Raw genomic sequence first — 22,999 nt, 5'->3', positions numbered from 1 at the left:
AACAACAACAAACATTTATAAAAATGTGACTTGTACCTGCTAATCTACATTTAGTCAATAAGATCAGTAGAAAGAAAGTGTTCGATGGCCCAGGTCTTCCCAAGCAGTGTGCTAACTCAGTCACAGGCCTCCTGAGATACGGTCTACAAGTGTAATGGAGGGAGGAAAAAAAAGGAGTATCAAGGTCATAAAACCCTTGAGGAATACAGCCCTTATGCGGCTGCTAATCTGTGAAACGCATTCCAAATATCCTACCCCAGATGCGGTTTGCAGAAGACTTTGGAGGCATTTCTAGAGACCAGTGTTCCTCACAAGATGCTTTGAGAAACTCTTCTAGGACGACAGTTATAGAGCCACAGTAAGTTAACTGAAATGTTAATTTGCCCTTCATTTTACTAAAGAGCAGAAAAGGAGAAAGATGTGGAGTTTAGACTGCTGACCAATCAGAGTAGATTTATGGCAACTGCATTATTTATTGAAAAGGGCATTCTACTGGATGCTGTAATTCCGGAGCAGAGTTCTGAGCCTGCCTAAACAAAGAGAGCCGCTCACGGTCAGTGCTACCTTTACACTCAGCTCTGAGCCAAGTTAAAAGTGATCAACAAACCGCTGTCTGAGTGAGAACCAGTTCTTCTGTTTTCCAAAGATTTAAATAAAATTCTCAAAGTCTGAATCTTTAAGAAAAGTCTGATGTGTATGTATTCTCTATCAAAAATCAGAGGCATAAAGTTTTGTCAATATTCCTTCACAAACTGTGAACAAATCGGACAAACTGGGCCTTGTTTCTTAATATTTCAGTAAATAGCACAGTAACACCTTGCTTCTGAGGTCTCCTGTTTGGGAATCTCAACAACTATCCCCAGCTGGGCTAAATTGGGGGTGTGGATAGAAAGGAAAAATGTGAAGCAACTAAAATGTCATAAAGTCTACACACTGCATGGCATTCACTCACTCAACACGTTTTAACTGAGTATTTTCTACATATCCTATTTATATTTCCCAAAAATAAAAATTATTCGTAACTAGAAAGTTACATATTAATTATAATGAAAACATGAAACTTTGAAATGCATAATCATGTTTGACTTTCACAATAAACATTATTTTTTCACACCAAGAAAGTGATGCGAGTCAACATTTGTACAGAAACACTTGTGATCCATTTGTAAATCAAAATCTGTATTTAGTTCCTGGAATGATCTTTAAGTGGTGACACTACCAAGTTCCTATGGTAGAAAATCAGTCATGAAACATTTATTCAACCCTACTATACATATAGGCCTTTCAAAGTCATTAATATTCAAATCAAATTGATAGAACTCAATTTAAATCGCATAGAAGAATCCACAATGTGTTTCAAAAACGTTCCAGGAATTCTATACATGGTAGAGCGCAAGAGAGTGGGGGACAGGCTGGAGTCCTTCATAATAGTACAATAAATGAAGCACTAAAATTTGCCTTGCTGCAGTCCTCTCTATTGGAAGGGTAAATAAGAGCTAAATACAGTATTCAATACATTTGTTTGTACCTAAGAAATGAAGGAAAGAGTCTAGGAAAAATAAGATGTCAAGAGGCTATTTTACCCAGCCACTGCACATTAGAAGGTAAAAGCCACTATTTTTTGTTCAATGATTTCAACCCACAGGGCATTTTAACCCTTCCCTAAAATAACAGTCTTTCCTTAGAACTGCCACGGAATATCTCACTTCCACATAATCGCAGCGCCAGGGTTTTAGTCCCGGTGGATAATACATACAGGGAAAGGGCCAGGGTAGATGTGGGGAACAGAGCAGTGAGAACGCCACACATTTTATTTGCATTTGCTTCAGCAGAAAGGCTCATCGGTTTCCAGGTGCATCTCTGGAACCTCTCAGTGATCTTCAATGGTCTGCGCAGAGCTGGACAGGCAGGTGACTGACTAGAGAACCAAACCAGGCAGAGCCCTGGCGTGGGTGGTAAGCACATTCAAATCGCAAAGCCACCGTCTGTTAGTTCAATGTGAAGAGTGAAGGATATATAGCACCTTTGGATTTGGGGGAACTGTCTTATTTTAAATATAAAGTCAATTCTGCCTCCTGGCCACCTATAAACACTTTTTACAATTGCCTCAATTGCTAAATTTCATTCAGGTTTGAATTTCTAAAATACCCTTAAAAGATTTAAACTTGTGTGATTCCATTAGGATGCATTCCTTTAGGTCAGGGCACTGGGAGGAAACCAAGGGCAACACATGTAACCTAAACATCTGTACACCCATAACTTGCTGAAATTAAAAAAAAAAAAAAAGAAACTTCATGCCACAATAAACCCGTCTGCTACAGGCCGAAGAACGCAATGAGGATATTTACTTTCCGGTATTCCATCTCTCTTAACCCTTTCATGAAACCATTGTTGGAGGGAACCTCAGGCAACGGGCACCACGGAGATAACAAGAGAGCCCCACAATGTGAGAAAGTGACTTCAAGAAGAGAGAGAGGCACTAGAATCAAAACCAAACTTCCCGGCTACTTTGTGGCTGTTGTACTAACGAGGTTATCCACTTTTTGGTTACAGCTGTGGAATTTACTGCACAACAGCTGCCATTCAAAGAACCTATTTTTCCCCTAGTTTTGCAGAGAACAGGCCAAACACTATCATCATTTGTGTACGTGTGGGTATAGAGACATACATGCACACATGTGCTTCTATTTGAGAGGAAAAAAATAAAGCTTCCACTTCCATCTATAAAAGTTCCTGGGGCAAGTTTATTGGAAAATGCAGCCCAGACTCAGAAATAAAGAGCACACAAATAAAGACCCACATGCTTTTCAACACTTACATCCAGGCACACGCGCTCTGAATAATGCTTTGGAGAAAAAGACATTAGGCTTTATGTTATGAAAGTGATCTACAAAACTAAACAGCTACTTGCCATTACACAGCCAAATAGGTAAGACCTCCACAAACACCAAGAGCAGTGACAACCGTGAGATGTGGCTGGAAGCGCACCTCTGAATCATGTCTGCGCCAAAATCATGCAGTCAGCCATGTAGACACGGTTAGAAAAATCATGTGTTAACAGAAGCATAATCAATTATTCCAGATCATCAGATATTATTATTTCTCTACTATAAAGAGCAGTTCCCACCAATCCTTTTTAGCCATGCCTCCCATTTGAGGGTTTCTAAGACAGAAAGAAGTATGGCCTGGTAGAGTTCAGAGTCAGACCGACCAGGTTGAATTCGTGGTTCTGCCACGTGAGTAGCTGAGCACCTTTGATTCAGCCCACTGACCTCATCAGTTTCCTCATCTGTAAGATTAAACAGCCTCATGGGGAGCCCCCAAGGCTTAGACCACTGGTCCAAGACACTGTGCTATAACCCGGCCCCTGCCCATGTCGCCAGCCTTGGGCCTGGGCTGACCTGCCCGTTGTTTACTGTCCCTGGTGCCCTGGTCTGCTGACAGTTCCTCAAACACCCCATCTCAGGGCCTTCACCTGCTCAGCCCTCTTCTTAGAAAGCTGGAGAAAGCTCTTCCCCTGATGGTCGGCCATCCTCCTGCAGGTCTCTGGCCAGCCCACCTGCTGTTCTTTCCCAATATCTGGGACATTTTGTTTACAGCACCAACCAGAACCCTTATAAGTTCCTTTGCTCGCTCATTCATTTGTTCATTCGTTTGTATCTGCTTTGAGACTTTTCCCTTCTGTGAGTATTGAAGATGAGGGTCATTTTTGTAGCCCCCACACCTAGCACAGTGACTCGCACATAATTGAAGTCAGCTAAGTATTTGGGGAATGACTGATTAAATGAAGTACTAAATAAAACGAATTACCATATGAGGAAGTACTTGAGAACTCTCTTTTTAAATCAATTACTTTCACTCATAATGGAGGAAGAGAAGTTTGTCTCATAATTTTCAGAAGATAGGATTAGAGAATTTTAAAGACACTGGTAATTTGGTACATATCTATTTCTCAATGTTTCTCAGTTCATTTTTGTGATGTTTCTATGACATGAAGAAGGTGCTTACTCAGCACAGAGCCAAGGAGCTGTGGAGGCTGCACTGGTTTCTGCCCTCCTTAGGCAGCATCGGTGGACCTGCCAGACACATCCTCACCCCCAGAGTCCTGCCGTCAGGGAGGGCTGATGATGCACGAAACAGAAAACATGACTTGCTCTCTGGTCACCAGTGTTGGCAACATAAAAACCTGCATGGACCTGTGAGGCTGGAGATCGTGGCACCCAACTCAGAGAGTGACGTGGAATATGGCAATGTCATTTCCACTGAGATATCTTTCCTGGCCATGCCAGACCTAACCCTACCAAGGATGTGCAACTCTCTTCATTTTAGCCATTAAAATCGAAAGGGAGACAGTTATACCTGGTGGGTTAGAAATGAGTGGGTTACTCATTTTTTCATTGCTTTTACATTTGCTGGAAGATGCAGGAATATGAGGGTCATTTTAAACACCATCTCTTCCAATGGGCTTCTATGAATCAATACTTGTTTTATATGGTGTTTTCATAGCTGTCTGAATTATTAAGTAAATTTATAAGCACGAGAACCACACACAAGCTAGACATTTGATTTTTTAACCCTTTATTTTATATCCATCCCTCTGTCTCTACCTCTATATATTAATCTGTAGGTATGTAATACAACATTCATATAGACTGTAACATTCAGAAAACTAGAATTATTCATCTACCATGTAGAAACTTCCTTTAATAAGAGGTTAATTAGCACTCTAATTACTCAGGAAAGAGCTCCTTAACTTATCCATTCAGGAACTATTTGCTGAATGTTGTCAACATGTGAGGACACAAGTGTTGTAGGGATGGGGACAAGATGTACACAGCCCTTAACTTCCTGGTGCTTGTGTTCTACTGGAGGGAAACAGCCAACTGCTAAACGAGCAAGTAAATATGGAAATTTTAAACAGTGGTTAAACACTATTACAGGCCTCTCTGAGAACAGCATTTGAACTAGGGCATGAATGTGAAGGAGACAGCTATGGAATTTCTTAGAAAACTGGGTAAGTATCTTTAAACATTTAATAACATCTTTAGAAACTTAAACGACATCATTAGCCTATGCACTGCCAATACTAACAGCAAGTTAGGTGTAAGAAATCATGTAAGCGTGAAAGTCAAATGTGTTTGGGGTAAATTAACAAGCAGGGGATGGGCGTGCTGGCACCAAAGCCCACTGGGCACGGGACTTTGCCAACTTCATCTTGCAAAGATCCACTGGGCTTATACGTAAAACAAGAATAACACCACTTGCTTCCCCAAATTGCTGGGACATGAGAACAGCAAATGAGCCTTGTGCCTGCCCTGTAGCCGGCAGAGATTAAATGCACCTGAAATCCACATTCTCTCTTTTACCTTTCACTCGTGAGTAAGTCAGCTACCCGTTCCAGATGTCTTCTTGCTTCTTTCCCTCCCGTCATCCATCAGTCCTACCACTGGTTATTCCTGAAGTCAGTTTTTAGATCTCACAAAATGAAACTCAAAACAGGAGCAAGCAAAGCACCACTGTTTCTCCAGCTAATGAAATGGCAAGTGGTGCCAATGATCACGATTACAATTATTATATGTCGAGCTGATCTCATCTTGGGTTATCTGTATTCCCTTCTATGGGTTAGGTGCAACGTAGCATCCTAATAGTCAGCAGATGTGTATTACAGACAAGGGACCACACTGTAGAGGGAGGACGCAACGGAAAGGTTCAGAGGCAAGAGAGAAAACGAGTGTGACGGGCCCTGGTCACCCCATAGGGTCTCCTCAGACGTGGCTGGTCTTTAAAGGAAATCTCTTCTTCCACCTCTGATGAGAATAAAGGGGTCGGACGCAGTCGCTCCCGGGAGGGAAGGGGGGCAGCAATTATTTCAAGTCAGGATAGTGACAGTCCCTCAAGTGCTAGCTTACCTGGTAAAGGTGAAGAGACCAAGAAGTCGGTAAAGATGCTGGGGTAAGAATAAATACAGATAGCACTATGACCATTTGAGTACCATATTCTAATCTATGTCCTTTCGATGCTGTGAAAAGTCAAGAAAGGTGGGCAGAGAGCAAGAAGGAAGAAAAATTAAAGAGAAGCAAGAGAAATGAGTGTTCACAAAGTGATTTTGTGTATCGTTTGCATGAATATTACCGTGTGCCATGGTTCTGCTGTGACTTCTAGTCAAGCCACATAATTGCATAAGGACCTGGGAATATTTGCCAGGATTGTAGGAACAGCCAGGCAGTGGTCCTGAGATTGGTGCACTTCCTCAGGGCCAGACAGGGATGGCCACCAGTGTAGCACAGCCAGGCCCGTGGTAGCCCCCCTCCTGGATGGACTATCCCAGGTCAGTTCTCCTGAGACTTCGCCCAGGGGTAGGATCTCATTCTGCCATTGCAGATCCACACCGACTTTAATAAAACGTGCCTTTTTCCTACACAGTGGGTGCCCTATCTGTAGTTTACAAATGTGAAGACTACACTTAAGAGAGCTGAAAGGTAAGTTAGGTTTGCCCAGCTGGTTGGTGGCAAAGCTGGAATCTGACTAGAGACAAGTCCAGCTGCAAAACCTACCTCTGTGATGACAGAAGCTACACTGGACAACACCTGGAGACCCCTCTCTGTGTACTGACTGCTATCATGCGAGCACAGGTAACCTCTCTCAATGTTTCCATGCTTTATGGACCATAGGAAAAGAATAAAAGCAGCAGAAAATGACATCGTATCAAAATTAGGATTTATAATATTTAAACACTAACTCACCTGCCAAGAAACACTGCTGATAATTGAACAAGAAAAGAATTAAAACTGTAACGGAGAACGTTATGGAAAAACAACAGTATTCATTATTTCTAGTAAATGTGGGTCTGTTAGTACTGCTAACACTTTTTTTTCTGGACTGATGAGGTTTCCCTAATATGTATATCTACCATGGAAGAACCATCAATTAACAACTTAAGCTACTGCCCATTCACAGGAATAAACAAACAAGTGAACCTCACTTACGAAAGACAGGCTAGTGAAACAGCCATTAGTATGTACATTTAAAGCAAGGAATTATCTGTGGCTTATAAAACTACAATTCAAAAAGATTGCCAGTGACTGAACTCTTAAATTACTGGCAAAAAATTTAGGAGAAATAAGAGCTAAAGTTTATAACCAGGATTGCTTAATTAATTGATTAGAATGCTATCTAATTCTATGTCTCAACCATTTGTGAGCTAGCTTAGGTAAAATAACAAACGGTTAGCTGACAAAAGCAGTGTTAACATGACTGAAACTCGTAAGTTGGCTTACTTGTATTCCCTACTTACTGACATCAGTCCAAGTTTGATCATTAGCAGTGAGAAAGTTTTCATATTAATGTTCACAAAAGCCTGTGTTTGTACCTTCACATGAAAGTACAGACACGACGCACTCAAGCAGTGTCGAAATGCTACTAGTCTACAGCAAGGACAGATGGTCAAAACGGAGATCTTTCAAATTAAGCCGCAACCACTTAATAGAAAAACAAGGAAATATTCTCTTGCTAGATTTCCTCTGGTAACTATGCCTTCCAATGTCATCTTCATTTATTCTCCATTAGACTAAAAACCCTGCTGTTTCTTTCTCCCTCCCAATGTCTTTTTTATTTCTGTTCCTATTCTGTAGATGTGGTCATATAACCAGGTATGAAGCCACTTTTTCTCTAGAGGACTATTATTAGAGAGAAGAGGCCAGGTAAAAAGATTTGCCATACACACTGTCTCTAAGAAGTGGGTTTCGTCATAACTGAATCACTGCTAGTCCTATATATAGGCTATTGAGTAAGTCTGCAAAAGAATTTACTTTGGGCCCAGTCACTGGTTTTGCAATTCATTGCTGTGATATCTGACCAGTATCCTGGTATAGTCACAGCATCACGCTGTTTTATTCTTCCTCATAGCTAGTCCACACTGAAAATTCATCACTACAGGTGCACTCAAGTGCTGACATTTTATTAAAACATCACATAAGGGATTCAGGAAAATACATACCTGATTGCACTTGCAGATAAGTGACCATAGGAGCCACTTGCTGAAGAGCTGCTACGGGAATTATTGAGAATCGTGACCAAGGAGTTGGGAGACGTCCTTATCATGGTCTGAAGGTCAAAGCTATGATCTGACAGCGGTGATATGGATAGTGTACGTTTTCGGCTTGGCCTGGCTGACAGCCTGGGGCTGGGGAATCTGGTGCCTGTTATATAAACAAAACAGAACCTGATCATCGGCAGTTGCGCTCTTTACCTGTTATTTATTTCTACTTGCTGGTGTGGAAGAAGTGAAGGAGAAAAAGCCAGCAACTTGTGGTGACAAGCCTCTCTCCTCCCCTTGTGATCTACTAGCTACAATTGAGGAAATTAGGGAGAAATATTTATCTTCTAGGGGCTTACCTCGGGGGAGCTCTGTTTATTAATGTGGAGGCAAAATGATAAATTGCTAAACAAAAGGGAGAGACTTTTATGTGTTATCCTTCTCATTTCTGGTGATTTATGAATCTGACGGCTCCTTAGATATTCCCATCATTAATTCACCACAAGCGACAAAGACACTGGTTCCCACAGTTACCACACACCACCCTCCCCACCCCAACATATACCGTTTTAAAGCAATGAGCCAAAGAAAAAAAATGAATTAAAATACGCTAAGATAAAAAAATTCAGCTTCGTTATACCCTCATCTACCAGTGATTTCTGGAGTTATCTGCTCCATGGTATACTTAACGCCTTACAAAAACAACTTATAAATACATTATCCCAAATCAGAGGTTCTCAACTGGGGGCAATTTTTCCCCATGGGGACACTTGACAACATCTGGAGACAATGATTGTCACAACCGAGGGGGCTCTACTGGAATCTAGTGGGTAGAGGCTGGGACGCTGCAGAACATCCTACAATGAGCAGGGCAACCCCCGCCCCCACAGTAAAGAATTATGGGGCCCCAGGAGCATGAGGTTGAGGACCCCTGCCCTAAATTTCCCATAATCTAAGAGCATAAATTTCAAGAAATATTTAAAACCTTGGGATGTTGTTTGTTTACAGATATTTCGGGGGAGGGGCGCTGTAAGCATGATAATGAGATCTGATGAGCCTATAGGGCATTTTAATTCTTCTCTGGACCTTGCTGCTCGAGTCAGAACCAATAACGGATAATGCATTTATTAGAATTTTCAGCCTTCGATTCCACTGATGGAGTCCTAATCCATAGGTTAGTAATGCAAACTTAAATGCATGCCAACTTAATACAATGGTGTTTAACCTGAAGAGTTAAAAATTAAATGCCCATTTGCATTCAAATTTGGTAGATATTAGAGATCTGAATCGCAGGGCACAGAGACAAACGTGGCCCACCGGTCCACTCTGTCTTTTTGATGGTCACATTTACATTAAAGAGTCATCACATTGAAGTTTAATGAAAGAGTGAGAACATAATCCTGCTAGGTAAGAGGCAAACATGATTAATTTTATGTAAAAATGGAAGGTTTCTACTATTTCATAGCATGGGTATACCAGTTTACAAGGACGTGGCAATTTTGCGGTAGCAAGAAAACCAAAGTCGTAGGTAAGCCTTTATTAGGAAGAAGTCCAGGCTCCAGAAAATTCACTGGGAATATTTTCTTCAACAGAGATGGGCCTTGACACAAGGTAAGAATCCAACAGGCTTTGAGATAATTTAATGAAATGGAATAGATGAATATGAAAGACTTTATTGACAATATTATAGAAATAATTTAAAAAATAAACCACAAACTGGAACTTAATAAGTTAGTACCATCCATGTAGAAAACTGGAAAAACAATTTGAGTGATGAATGTGGTACCTATTCAAAGTTTTCTTTCAGGCATATTTAAAATGAGTTCCTTCATTCAGAATAGTTTCATTACCAGTGTGACTTAGGGCACATTAACACAAAATAGCAATCCCACCTATGTACTTATTTTTAGGTATTTAAATCAGCATCTTACTTTTATTATGGCATCTGCCCTAAACACAACTGTTTCACATTTACTCACCATTAGTGGCTAACTTCATCATAGAAGTTTTTCAGTGAAGAAGCACGTGCCACTTCCAAATAATTCCAGGGACAACCCAGATTTATTATTGACTTACATATAATCCTTGGACATAATCCTTCTCTGTGGGACTCGGGAATCACCGGCAGAGTTAGAAGAGACAGCACATGCTACATGCCAGTAGACTGGGTATTATCTCTAATTTTTTAAATTCCTGGAACATCTCTAATTTTTCACATCACTAACTAGTAGTGATGCAAAAGACAAGGAGGCCGTTTGGTGCTCTCAAACACCAGAGGCCTTATATGCCCTCCCATTATCCAAAGACAGAGCAAGGGGCCTTGCAGGACCTCTCATCCTCTCCACGGAACCCTTCGGGTTGCGCATGGCCTGACTGGAAGTTTTCTCTGTTTTTTCCTTAAAGATTGGATCTTATTTAAGTCAGTTTCCACCAATATAAATAGTGAGGTTCGTTCTCAGGGGCCCTCATCTCTAGGATGGTCCTTATAGAGCTTACTTGCTCTTGCATCTTCTAAGGTCACTCTAATCCCGAGAGGTAGAAGTAGAGCCATAAACAGACTAGTTTACTCTAATGGGCTATATAAAATTACTCTATCTCACATCTTGCTGATAGTCAGATGTGCCCACTGTTGGAACATTTGAAGGTCAGGTGCTCACCTGAACCCTCGTATAGAGGTTTCTGCTAACCAAGGAGTCCGGAATATCTGTAACAATGATCTGACTGACCAGTTAAGTCCCAGTTTTGGATCTGCCACTGCAGATGTGTATCCGATGTAGGAATTTAAGATTAATGTTTCACTTCTCCATTGGAGATGGGGACTCATCTTCTGATGTGCTATCTCAATAAAATGACTAAATGCTATTTTAGTTACTTTAGAGGAAAAGAATATAGTGCTTTAAGAACTTCCCAACCCTTCAATATGGTCTTCCCAATTTCCTAATAACCAAGCAAAAGAAAAGAACTTCAGCATTTGGGGATGGTGATTTGGAATCCTCTGTTGAAGGGAGCTGCTAAAACACAAGTGAGCACTTTCAAAACAGCTGAAAGAGATCCTATCACTTCCTTCTTAAATATAAGCCAGAGCATGCTTATTGTTCCAACACAGATATCTCCAATCTGGCTTTCTCTTAATTGTTTTGTTTCTCTATTCTAATAAGAAACTCTGACAAAGAAAAAGGGGGTTTCTTTTTATGTGATGAATGATAGGACATCTAAATTCCTACTTAATGACAATCAATTTACCATATACTCAGGCAAATTAAAATTCCTTTAATTAGTTTTTACAAAGTAAAAAGGTAGCTTCATCCTTTATTTAGATAAAAACTGCCACTGCCTGACTAAACACATTCTCATCAAATAGGGAAAGTAATGTGGGCTGACCTTCCAAGGATTCTCTCTTATTTTAATTCTTTATTTGCAGATTTTAAATAACTAATTTGCATAATAACACTGAACTTTTTTTTCAACAATCGCTAATTGAAATGTGGCTATGATGAATCTGAAATGTAAGCTCTCTGCTCTACAAAGCAGAACAACAAAACCACTGCAAGAAGACGTAGTTTCTTTTACTTTCTGTGTGGTAATGAGCTCCCCAATGGAAACCAGTGCAAACTGTGTTCCTATGGAATACACTAAAGTAGTTCTTGGTGGTAAGGAGACTAAGGCTGCAGATTTTCACCCCTGTGAACAAATCACCTTCTCTCTATTCCAAAGCTCAGGACTGAATTACCAGGGAGTTGACACAAATGCAACCCTGTGTCACAGAAGAAGTCAAATAGACTGTAAGTGGAAAAGTATAAGTTAATCGCTGCTACTAGGAAAAGCAAACAAAATTCCAAGCAAATGCCCTACTCAAAGTCATATTTTTGTCATATCCAAAGGTAATGGCATTCATTGATGTATGACTTGGATGATGCTTCAGGTTTACTTCCTGGACTCTTGCACAGGGATGGGTACTTAAAGGCTATGAAGAGAGGATAGCTCCGGAATGCTGTGACAAGTGACAGCCACTGGCTCGTCTGCGTATGCACCTACATAAGTAACCCGAAGGAATCATCATACGCCTTGGAACCCCAAAATAAGGGATATAACACACATGAAATGACCCCACTTTCTTTCACTGCTAGCTACTAAAAGCAGGCCCTTCTGATTTGGAAACAGTTTTTATTTTACTAGATGTAACTATTCTGATCCTTTCACATATTCAGCAGCTACAAAAGGTTGCAGTGAAATATGATTTTTAATGTAAAGAAAACATATGGGGCAAAATAAATCATTTAATATAAAAATGTAAAACCAACATGAGTTTTTTAAAACTAATTTTAAAGCATGAATTCCATGAAACCAAGGAGTGAGTGCACAAAGCGCAGCCACATATCAAATCTGTTTCCTTATTTTGTTATCAAGACAATCAGCACCAGACAGCTTTGTGACCTGTCGTATTTATACACTGCTGTCAAATTACGGTCGCCTGCATTTGTAAGTTCACTGGTATCCTTAATCTAAACAGGGAGGCCCAAGATGTCCAAATCTGTGGATGCTTCTAGAAAACCAAGGGAAGCAAAGTCCCAAATAGTGGTGGTTCTACTTCCTCCTCAGGATTGAAAAGTTAAACAATCACCTAATCTTTGTATTTTCCTGTCTGTTTTGTAAATTAGCATTTGCCACTCCCCAGGACTCCAGAAAACAGCCCTGTCACTTACTGTCCATGGCATGAAGATATTCCATGTGGATGGCCCCTGCACCAGCGGTGGCAGCCGAGGGAATGATGTCTGCGTAGGGGCTGCGCTGGCCGGTTAACAAAGCCATGTGATGATAGTATTCCGCGGGGCTGACCCCGGCGTGCGAGGCTAGAAGAGGAGATAAGAAGGGTAGTTACTAGTGAGAAGAAGTCAACAAGAAGCTTCTCTCAAGGCATCCCAAAGTCTACTTCTCATGCATCCCACATCAGCAGTTCCTTTTACTGCTTCTCATTGGAATAAAGCTCCTTTAACTCAAATTGTGCTTTCACTGATGTCTTTTACATATCTTTTATTTAGAAATAAAACTGAAGGAAAGGAATAGAAAAAGTGAAATATATTACAGTTGTTGATATTGGCCTAAATAAATCATCAAGAATTCAGGATGATTAAAATGTATATATGTACATAACCATGTTTGCCTTCCAAAATAAGACATTTCTTCTATTAAATCATTGTATGTTCACATTTCTTGCAATAGTAGACAACCTGCACGACTATGGTATCTTTCCAGACACACTTAAAATACTTTCCTAAGCCTTCTGAGAAGAGTGTCTGAGTTAACTCTCACTAACATGAGGAGTCAGGGTTTAAAAAGTAGAAAAAAGGCAGCACAGCTTTAATAACACACAACTAAATGATAAGCTGCAATTTTGCATTTCATAATTTAAAAGCTCTCTTTTCATTTTTTTCATTATAAAATCAAAAAGAAACTATACCTATCAATCTGGAGCAATTTACTGGCAAGAGTCAGCTTTCTAAGAGTAGGATAATAATCAGTTTCCACCTGCCAATTTATGTGCAGAAGCAGCAAGATATTGTAGCAGTTCTGAGGGTGGCCTCCAGATTCACAGAGATCTGGATTTACAGCAGCTCCATGAGGTTGTTGGGAGCAAAACATGAAATGATGCAGGTAAAACACTTAGCACATGGTATTCAATCAAAAAAAGTTAGTTTTACAATTAGGAAACACCAGCATTCTAGCAATAGGTCTGTGGATGTTTTATATTTGTGTTCATATACTTCTTATCCATGATACATGGTAAAGAGAGAGACTTAAGGAAAAAAAAAAAAAACTTTAGACCACAAGGGAGAAATACTAGTGATATTACTATATTTGCCTGTATTAACTGGATTCTTGAGAAACAGGGAAAGAAGTCAGATCAACCCATCAAAGAATGTTTCACTCATACTCATGATCGAATGCTATGGAAGCAGATGATAAACATGCTTTTCAATAGCTTAACTGAAGGTACCACTCTCCACTGGCCCAAAAAGATTTCCAAAAGCAGGCATAATTCCAAGTCCACTGTTAAGCCAGCTTCCCTTTCTTTCTCTGTTCTCCTTTTTAGTCATTTCTACCAACTCCCAAGCACTCCAGGGAGAAGACGCTTCAGTTTTCCCATTACAAGATCAAATCTGAAGTAGAAATAACTCTTATTTGATTCTTATAATTTTATTTTATTCTTAAAATGTGAATCTTGCCCAAAGAGCAAAACTTATTCTTTAGATACAAGTGTATTCACTGCACTGGATCAGAAGAATAAAACTGAGCCAGCAGCTATTGCTGGAGGAAAGCTATGCCTGGAAATTCAATTGACTGGATGTTTCCTAAGAAACTTCATGCACCTTCCCACCATGCACAACCAGCCTCAGGAAGCAGTCTACACGGAGAATGTGGACTGTGCACAGAAGTCACATCAAGCACTCCTGAATGAAATGAAGTGCACGGTGTTCTTTTTCTGAAACAAGCAGCAGTGACTGTGACTGTTGCAAAGAACTCACAACCCGCTACCTACAATTAATCAGGCTTATGTAATCCTGGACCTTAATTCAGATTCCGGCAAATGTGGGCAGGTGAATTTGTATATGTGTGCACGAGATGTAAAATTCTTCTCCTCAATCAAAAAAATGGTGAATACATAGCTCTAATTAAGAAGAGTCATACGAAAAGTAAGTAATTGGGAGGCTAAGAGAACAAACAGGAATTTGATCCTTGAGAGTCTAAAATGAGCATCAAGTATTCTAGAAATAAAGTCTAAGCTCGTTGGTTTTCCCATTACATCTTTCTTCCAGTTTTCACTTGGCATGGCACATGCAACAGGTCTGGACCATCATGTTTTCTAAGACCTTGCACACGCAGAGTGTGATCCATGGACCAAGAGAACTGACATCACCTGGCAGGTTTTTAGAAGCACAGAATCTCAGGGCCCACTTGGCTCTATCTGATGCAGAACCGAATTTTATCAGTCTCCCCCAGGTGATTCGTATGCACATTAAAGTTTGTGAAGGCCCTGCACTAACAGACACATCTGCATGGATGTGCCTCTCACACACACAGAAGAGTGTTCATCAGAAGATGAGCAAAATGCTCAGGTTACTCATGCATGTGTGTGAATGGCTATGGGCCAGTCTAATCATATGTGAAGCAGCAAAACAGGAGTTAAGAGCAAGGATTTGGGAGTCAGTAAGATCTGGCTTTGAGTTCCACCTCTGCCATTTACTAAAAAAAGCCACAGGATGACTGGGTTGCAAGACACTTGACCCCTCTGCACTCTGCTATCCTTATCTGAAAATAGAGACAGTAACATCATCCACACAGAGGGGTTGCAATGTTGAGATGAAATCATGAACGTAAAGCACTTAGCACAGTGTCTGGCACGTGGGAAACACTCACTAAACTTTAGATTTACGTTATACAACGTCCCAGGTGAGATGCGGGGAGGATGCGGCTTGGTTGCTGGAAACAGAATCTGTCTGGGTCTTACCGTCTGTAGGGCTCAGCCCCCGGGCGGCCGAGATCATGGAGAGGGACGGGCTGCTGTGCAGAGACCGGATATAGTCCATGTAAGGGTTAATGTAGGGGTTCGGGGGGCTGAAGGGAGACTCGGAAGCTGCGGCGGGGTTCCGGTGCGGGGAGATCCTAATGAAGGGCAGGTCCGAGTATGTCGGGCTACTAGATAAGGCAGAAGACCTGGGTACAAAGAAAACCAGACACGAGAGGTATGCATGAGACAAATCTCCATAGGCAGAAGCTGTCTAGGAAAGGAAATAAGCAAGATTTTAAGTGAACTCCAAGGTGTCTTGGGGAAAAAATATGAGGCAAATACATTTCCATTATATTACCTTAATATCGGGATATATAATGCAGGTAGAATGTTATTACGCAATTACTTGGGCAAAGAAAATTGACCTTTGAGAAATTTTATAGCACTCCAAATATAGAAAAATAAAGGTCACCCTTTGGCTTTCCCCATGAAAAGCTTATTTAGAATTTCCCCAAAATTCTAAATAACAGGCGACTCAGCTTAAAGTAGTTGCTGTGATTGTATTTTCCATTTGACCCAAACAGTATTGTCACCATTTAAAACTTACCTCTTTCCATCATGGCGAGGAAGGAAGAGAGGAAGGGAGGAGGGCAGGGGAGGGAAAAGAAAAAGCAACCCCTAAATTTGTCTGGTCTGGAAGTCTGAGCATGTATGTGGGGGAGCTGCCCTTAAATGAGAAAGACTATTTGCAAAAGTCTGTTAGAAATGTGAAATCAACTGGGTGTGGTGGTGCATACCTGTAGTTCCAGCTACTGTGGAGGCTGAGGCTGGAGGATTGTTTGAGCCCTAGAGTTCAAGGCCAACTTGGGCAACATAGTGAGACACTATCTCTAAAAAAATAAATTAAAAAAAAATTTTTTTCTTTTTCTGAGACAGAGTCTTGCTCTATTGCCCCAAGTAGAGTGCAGTGGTGTCATTGTAGCTCACCGCAACCTCAAACTCCTGGGCTCAAGCGATCCTCCTGCCTCAGCCTCCCAAGTAGTTGGGACTACAGGCATGTGCCACCACGCCCCGCTAATTTTTCTATTTTTAGTAGAGAGGGGGTTTCGCTCTTGTTCAGGCTGGTCTTGAACTCCTGAGCTTAAGCAATACTCCCACCTCGGCTTCCCAGAGTGCTAGGATTATAGACATGAGCCACCTTGAATTTTTAAAATTTTTTAAAAGAAGAAATGTGAAATCAGTCACTCTAAATATCTGTGTACATGTTTCACTTCCATTCGTCTCACAAACCCAGTTTTATAGATCCGTGTTTCGCTGTTTTGAAGGTAACTTCTCTTCTCTGTGAGGCAGCACTTAGCATCAGCTTTCTGCTTACGTCCTTTTTCACGTGGCATCCGGATTAGCCACGTTCGGGGAGCAGTCAGTAACTGAGTACTCCAGGGGTAAGAAAGTTGGGAAAGTATGGGGTTTTTGATCGCGCTCCTGCCTCGGTTATAATGAGTTACGGCAGAATGTAAGCTTTTGGCCAATGAAAATAAATTCTAAAACACACCTTGCTACCACCACATCCTGATCTGTCTGCCCTGCCCCTGTCACGGCCCCACTGAAGTCCCAGGGACGGCCACGTCTAGAACAGCCAGTCTGGGTACCTCCAGTGCCACCTTGCTCCTCCTCTGGTAGAAATGGTGGGCATGGATAACCTGGCGAGCTGGCTGTGACAGGTGAAACACTCTGCTCTCCCTTTCCTCATTCACGGAGGGACAGCCATCAGAAGGAGAGGCCCTGATAGAGACAGATCGACCGAGGGCAGCGAATTCCTCTTGCGCTGTTGGCTTTAGCAGGGAAGTGAAAGGAAGAACACATTTCCTCCTGGCAAAGCGAAGGCTCCCGCACGGCCCTGGCCCCCATCACCCCGTCAGAATACAATCTTGGTAGAAACCAGCTGCATTAAGTGCACAGCGCAGGCACTGAAATAAATGGAACCAAAGATCAGATAATGAATTTTCTCTCAGTAGAAAATAAAAGAGGTTGAAATATGGTGGTGGGGGAGCGTTTTCTCACTTTCTCCTTCTTACTCTTTTTTCATTTTGAACTAAAAAAAAAAAAATGAGGTTTTTAATTTGTTACTCCAATGTTACTTCTGGTGAAGTAAAATAAAAATCTGGAGTTTTCTAACTTTATATGTGGGAAGAGCAAGAAGTCATCACCAGAAAAGAGCTATTTCTTTTCAAAAGAACTTAAGGCCTTATTTCCTACCGCTCAGAAATTAGTAAAATTACTTATGGGTTTAAACAGAAATCGACATAACTCACAGGTCTATCCTATTTTAACTCTTTACAACAGAGCAAGTTAAGAATGTTTCATTGGTTAAATCATCCCCTAAGCTCCACTGAAACGCGTTTGTCCTTGATTAAATCCTAGACTCCATTAAGATACGTTTGCTATCTCAGAGGATATGGGGGAGGCTTCAATTCCCTAATTTCTTTTCTACCAGAAAGCACAATCCCTCTGATCCAATTCAAATATTTCTTACAAAACACTAACTTATTTATAGATTTATGCTGAGAGACTGTCGCAGCAGAAATGGAGAACAGTAGGCATTTCAAGAAACCCATGAGATGACACCTCCTGGACAACTTTTGTAATCCATGAAAAACTTGGTCTAAGCAATATGAACTAAAAATCAGTGAAGGCAATGACATTTACTGTTTTTTTTTTTAAATTTAGATAAAGATTGAAACCTATTATTTTGCTAAACATCCAGAATTGAGAAGGGTAGTAAGTGTATTTCCAGAGATCCAGATTCTATTTTGGAGAATCATACCCAGGAAAATCAATCAGCATCTGGAGAAACATAAAAATTACAGAAGTCGGGCTTGGGTGGTCGCCAATCCCAAAGCAAGCCAAGGAAGCTCTTCCCTCTTCACAGAAGTCGGTGGAAGTCTGGTGTCCAGGTCACAGCTTCACTTTGCTTTGTCCCTTTCCCACCAAAGACTCATGGTAACTACTAAAGGAGCTTCCCGCAACCGAGACCCAGTCACACCTTCCCTGGAAGGAGCACTAGGCTTTATGGTAGGAAGCGACGTCGGAAAGGAGGCTTCCTCCAAGATTCAGAGTCAGAGTTGGGGAACTTCGCCCGACTATTGTTAACATCATGTTCAAATGTGTCTCTTCCCGAGAGATGCTGCCCGGGGGGATGGTAGCACCTATTTCCAAATAGGGTGACCGGACAGGACTTCAGACCACAATGCAAATAAGAAAGCTGTAAGTTAGTTCAGTGACCTAAAGAAACAAACCATTTAGTCAACTAAAGGCCACCCACTCCCAGGAAATGCAGAGGGAATTGTTTAGGAAAGGTTACTCAGTGAGGGGCCATCAGGAATTCTGGATAAAGGTGAGTCAGACCCTTTGACCCAACATGGGCAGGAGCCCAACTCTACTTTTGGCATTCTGCGACCTCAGTGACCTCAGCTGCCATACCCACCCTCTCCTTGTTCCTAACAGGCCAACGGGAAGGTATCTACCTTGTAGTAGTCTTGGGAAGTTAACATAAGGCTCATGTACCACACCTAGTATATAATGAATGCTCAATAAACACACATACACATATACATATATATATATGTAAAATCACATGCGATAAATACATCACGTACTATGCTAATATATTCCACCCCAATACATACACATATACATAAACATATTTACACACATGTGCATATATACACACATATACATATAAACATACATGAGGGGTGTCCAGAAAGTATCCAACCATGGAACTGTATCTTGTTATATCAACAATGGCTGGATACTTTCTGGACAGCCCTCATATACATGCATATCAAGGGTGGCAAACACAGCATACTATGTGATTTCAAATATTAAAATACTGGGACCTTTTTTAAAATAGACTTTTTTAAAGAGCAATTTTAGATTCACAGCAAAATTGAGCTACAGGACAGAGAATCCCCATATACCCTCTGTCCCTACACATGTATAGCCTCCTGCTGTTATCAACATGCCCCAGCAGACATTTGTTACAACCGACGAACCTGCACTGATACATCGTTATCCGCCATGTCCATAGTTCACATCAGGGCTCACTCGTGGTGTCACACATTCTGTGGGTTTGCACAAACGTACCCAGCATTACAGTGTCGCACAGAATAGTCTCACTGCCCTGCCAATCCTCCATGCTTCACCAGTTCTTCCCTCCTTCCCTCACCCTAAGCCCATGGAAACCACTGATCTCTTTACTGTCTCCATAGTTTGCCTTTTCCAGAATGTCATATGGTTGGAATAATACAGAATGTAGACTTTTCAGATTGGCTTCTTTCACTTAGTAACATGCATTTAAGTCTCCTCCATGTCTTTTAAAAGCTCATTTCTTTATAGCCCTGGGTACTATTGCACTGTCAGGATGAACCACAGTTTATTTATCCATTCACCCGTTGAAGGAAAACTTGGTTGCTTAAAAGTCTTGGAAATTGTGAATAAACGTGTGTGTGCAGGTTTTAGTGTGGAGGAATCCTCTTTCCAGAGCAAATCTGCATACAGTAGTCTGCTCTGTTCCCCTCCCTGACGGCACCTCGGAAGCACCTCCTTGGATTTTCTGGGACCGCTCCCCCACCCCCAGGAAAATCACAAAGGCACATGAGATGGTTAAGAACATGAATTCAGTAATTAAACGCAAGGGCTCTGCAGGAACAGGATTTGAATCCAGGCTCCATCCCTTACTCTGTCATGAAAGCATCAGTCTCCTTACACTAAAGCTGGAACAATAACAGCTCTCTCAGGGCTGCTTTGAGGGCCGGAACTCACATGTGTGAAGGTAGGAACACGGTACCTTCGGTGCTGGGCACTCAGCAAACGGTTGTGGTTGTTGATGTTCTTGCAGAACCAGAAAACAAAATTCTTCTGATTCTAAACTCACCAAAAAAAAATTTTCACAAAAGTCCAAAGGGTGATGTGGCTTCCTAGCAGGGCGGAGGCTGCCGTCCCACTTTCCTTGCTGTCAGTTTCTCACTGAAGGTTGGTAACTTATTGATTCTGTTTCCACATCAGGCTCTCGTGAGTTGGGTTAGCACGACATTTCTCTAGTGCTGAAGCCTGACAAAAATGAGTTTCTAAGCCAACGACACTGAACATCCAACCTCGAACTACAATGGCCCAAGCAGCCACCTGACATGTATGTAAATACACACAAATTATAGTCTTTAAATAAAGCTGCTTTTAACATTACCTAACAGAGCCACTTCCACATTCTTGGCAGCTAGATCATCTGCCAGTTATTAGGTTTTTAACTGTAAAGTGAATCTGAGAGAGAAGGTTAAGTTCCTTAAATTTAACAGGCAGATGTGTGCTCCCAGCGGTGTGGGCAGCCATTCAGGATTGTGGGCACAAGAGGGGTGAATCCTACCGAAGGACGAGCAGAGCGGAGGCGTGAGAAGACAGCCACAAAATTTCCCACATAAGCGACATATATTATTTTACAAACTTATCATATACTTGACCTGGTAAGTATCTGTCAAGCTCGTTAAAAATCTTCATCTGAGGATTAGAAGTTGCACCAGGAAAAAATCATAGGTGTCTCTGGAGTTATGCTTTTGGTGATACGCACAGGGATAAATTGTAGATGACTCTTGGCTTCCCACCACTTTCTCTGTTTTTGTGGCTCCCCACCCTCTCTCTGTTCTGGGACTGTATGTGGCCCAGTCGCTGAAGGTGGGCACCAGCCATACAGAGAAGAACCAAAACAACAAACTGAAACTTAGAACTGGTCCAAGACATTCCGTGCTCTTTATGTTCTAGCGAAAGGGTATAGAAAACTGCCTGTGACCCCAAAGTAAATCACACAAACTGCTGTCTGGAAACCAGAGGTTCCCAGACTACGGAGGGCTGCCTGGGCTGCAGGGCATGGTTGGGAAGATGAGCCATTGCTCCATCATCCCTGAGTCTAGGCTAGTATATGCAAGGCTCCGGCGCTCTCTCCCGATATAACCCAATATAGGGATAATGTCTCCTGTTGTTTCTACGCATCTGTCTTTCCAAGGCCACAAAGACCGAATAAGTCCTTGCCATTTTGTTTCCATATTGCCCAATAGAAATTGTACATGAAGCACAATTTCAGATAAGAAAGAAGACAGGGGTTATTTTGACGTTCTCCCAAAAGACAATAAAACAATATATACTTGTTTGTGTTTGTTTGTGGAGATAAGTTGATTTCAGATTAATTTTTTTATAAGGTCATGAAAATAGATTACAACGAAAAGAGTAGAGGATTCTTATTAGAGCATTTTTAACAGTATACCATGATAAACTTAAAAACCAAAAAACACATTATTGTAGAGAATAACTAGACTTCTTAGTTAGAATGAAATATCATTATATAATCTAATTCATTACTGCCTTTTCATCTATCTTATTGGGTTACTAAAATGCCAAGATTAAAATCACAGTATTTAATCACTTGCATTACCCATTATGAGAGCATTAAACAAGGTTTATACGCCAGATTATTACAATTTGCTTTCACTTGCTTGGGATGCTGGAAATATACACATATCCCTTTGCGTACACACCTCATGTATACCTCTGCGTGAGTGCTCCAAGTACTGAAGACTGAAATGTGTTGGTTTTTTACAGAACAAGTCCTTTTGTTTAATTTTGTTCTTTACATAACAGGGTAGATACCCTTCTTCATATCCAAGCAGTGGCCTAACAGAGAACAAAGGGTAGTTATCCCTTATAATGAATTTTCAACCAATTAATTAATTATTCAATAAGCACAGTTTTAATAAACCAACATTTATAATAAAAAATTTGCTTTCCATACAGCAAAGAAAACAAATAACTAAAATGTCCGTGGCTCATACACTGTCAGAAGCTTGCACAATTCTACACTTCATTTTTTCCTCTATTCAAGGTAAGCTTCCAGATAACCTCTGCCCTAGAAATACCATGTGACCTTGAAATGTACTTCTAACTTGCCCCTCCTTCCCCCCACAGCCAGGGAGGCTGGTCTTTAAGGTCCGAATCGCTGGATTACTTTACCTCTGGTTTCCACTAATGGAAGCATGGCGGGAGTCGTTGGGGAAAACCAGTCCGGGTATGTATTTCCCCGTGCTCCCTCTCTGCTAGCTGTGGTTCCGCAGCATGGCACAGCTCCCCGACTGCTCCTGACCATCAACTCCTCTTCTGCTGCTCCAGCCCTCACTGAATCACTTTTCCCTTCCATTATCTGCTAGTCCTGGGGGCTTTACTATTCCTTCTTCGCCACCTTAACCTTACCTGTACTTCTGTAAATACCCCCTCTGGTAAACTGCCAGGGCCCCAACTCATAAAAATGGTTCCATTTCCAATGCCATTTTCATCATCTTTGTAGCAGAAGAATACTTTCCACAAATTCCTACTTGACTCATGCCTTTTACAAATTTACCATTTTGGATTTATAT

General features: G+C 41.3%; 1 protein-coding gene across 2 annotated transcripts in view; it reads right to left on the bottom strand.

The window, feature by feature from the left end:
• GLI3 (GLI family zinc finger 3) overlaps positions 1-22,999 on the bottom strand; it is a 270,462-nt gene that overhangs the window by 66,344 nt on the left and 181,119 nt on the right. For both annotated transcript variants that reach the window (XM_012654529.1, XM_012654530.1), the window contains 3 exons: positions 15,543-15,748; positions 12,739-12,885; positions 7,997-8,198 (listed from right to left, as the gene is read on the bottom strand). In XM_012654529.1, the coding sequence (XP_012509983.1) occupies positions 7,997-8,198; positions 12,739-12,885; positions 15,543-15,748 (555 nt within the window). The remainder of the gene's footprint in view (positions 1-7,996; positions 8,199-12,738; positions 12,886-15,542; positions 15,749-22,999) is intronic.

The sequence above is a fragment of the Propithecus coquereli genome, unplaced genomic scaffold (assembly GCF_000956105.1).
Source record: "Propithecus coquereli isolate 6110/MARCELLA unplaced genomic scaffold, Pcoq_1.0 Scaffold441, whole genome shotgun sequence".
NCBI classification, from domain to species: Eukaryota; Metazoa; Chordata; class Mammalia; order Primates; family Indriidae; genus Propithecus; species Propithecus coquereli.
The sequence above is the reverse complement of the archived record's forward strand: the minus strand, read 5'-3'. Positions and strand labels throughout refer to the sequence as shown.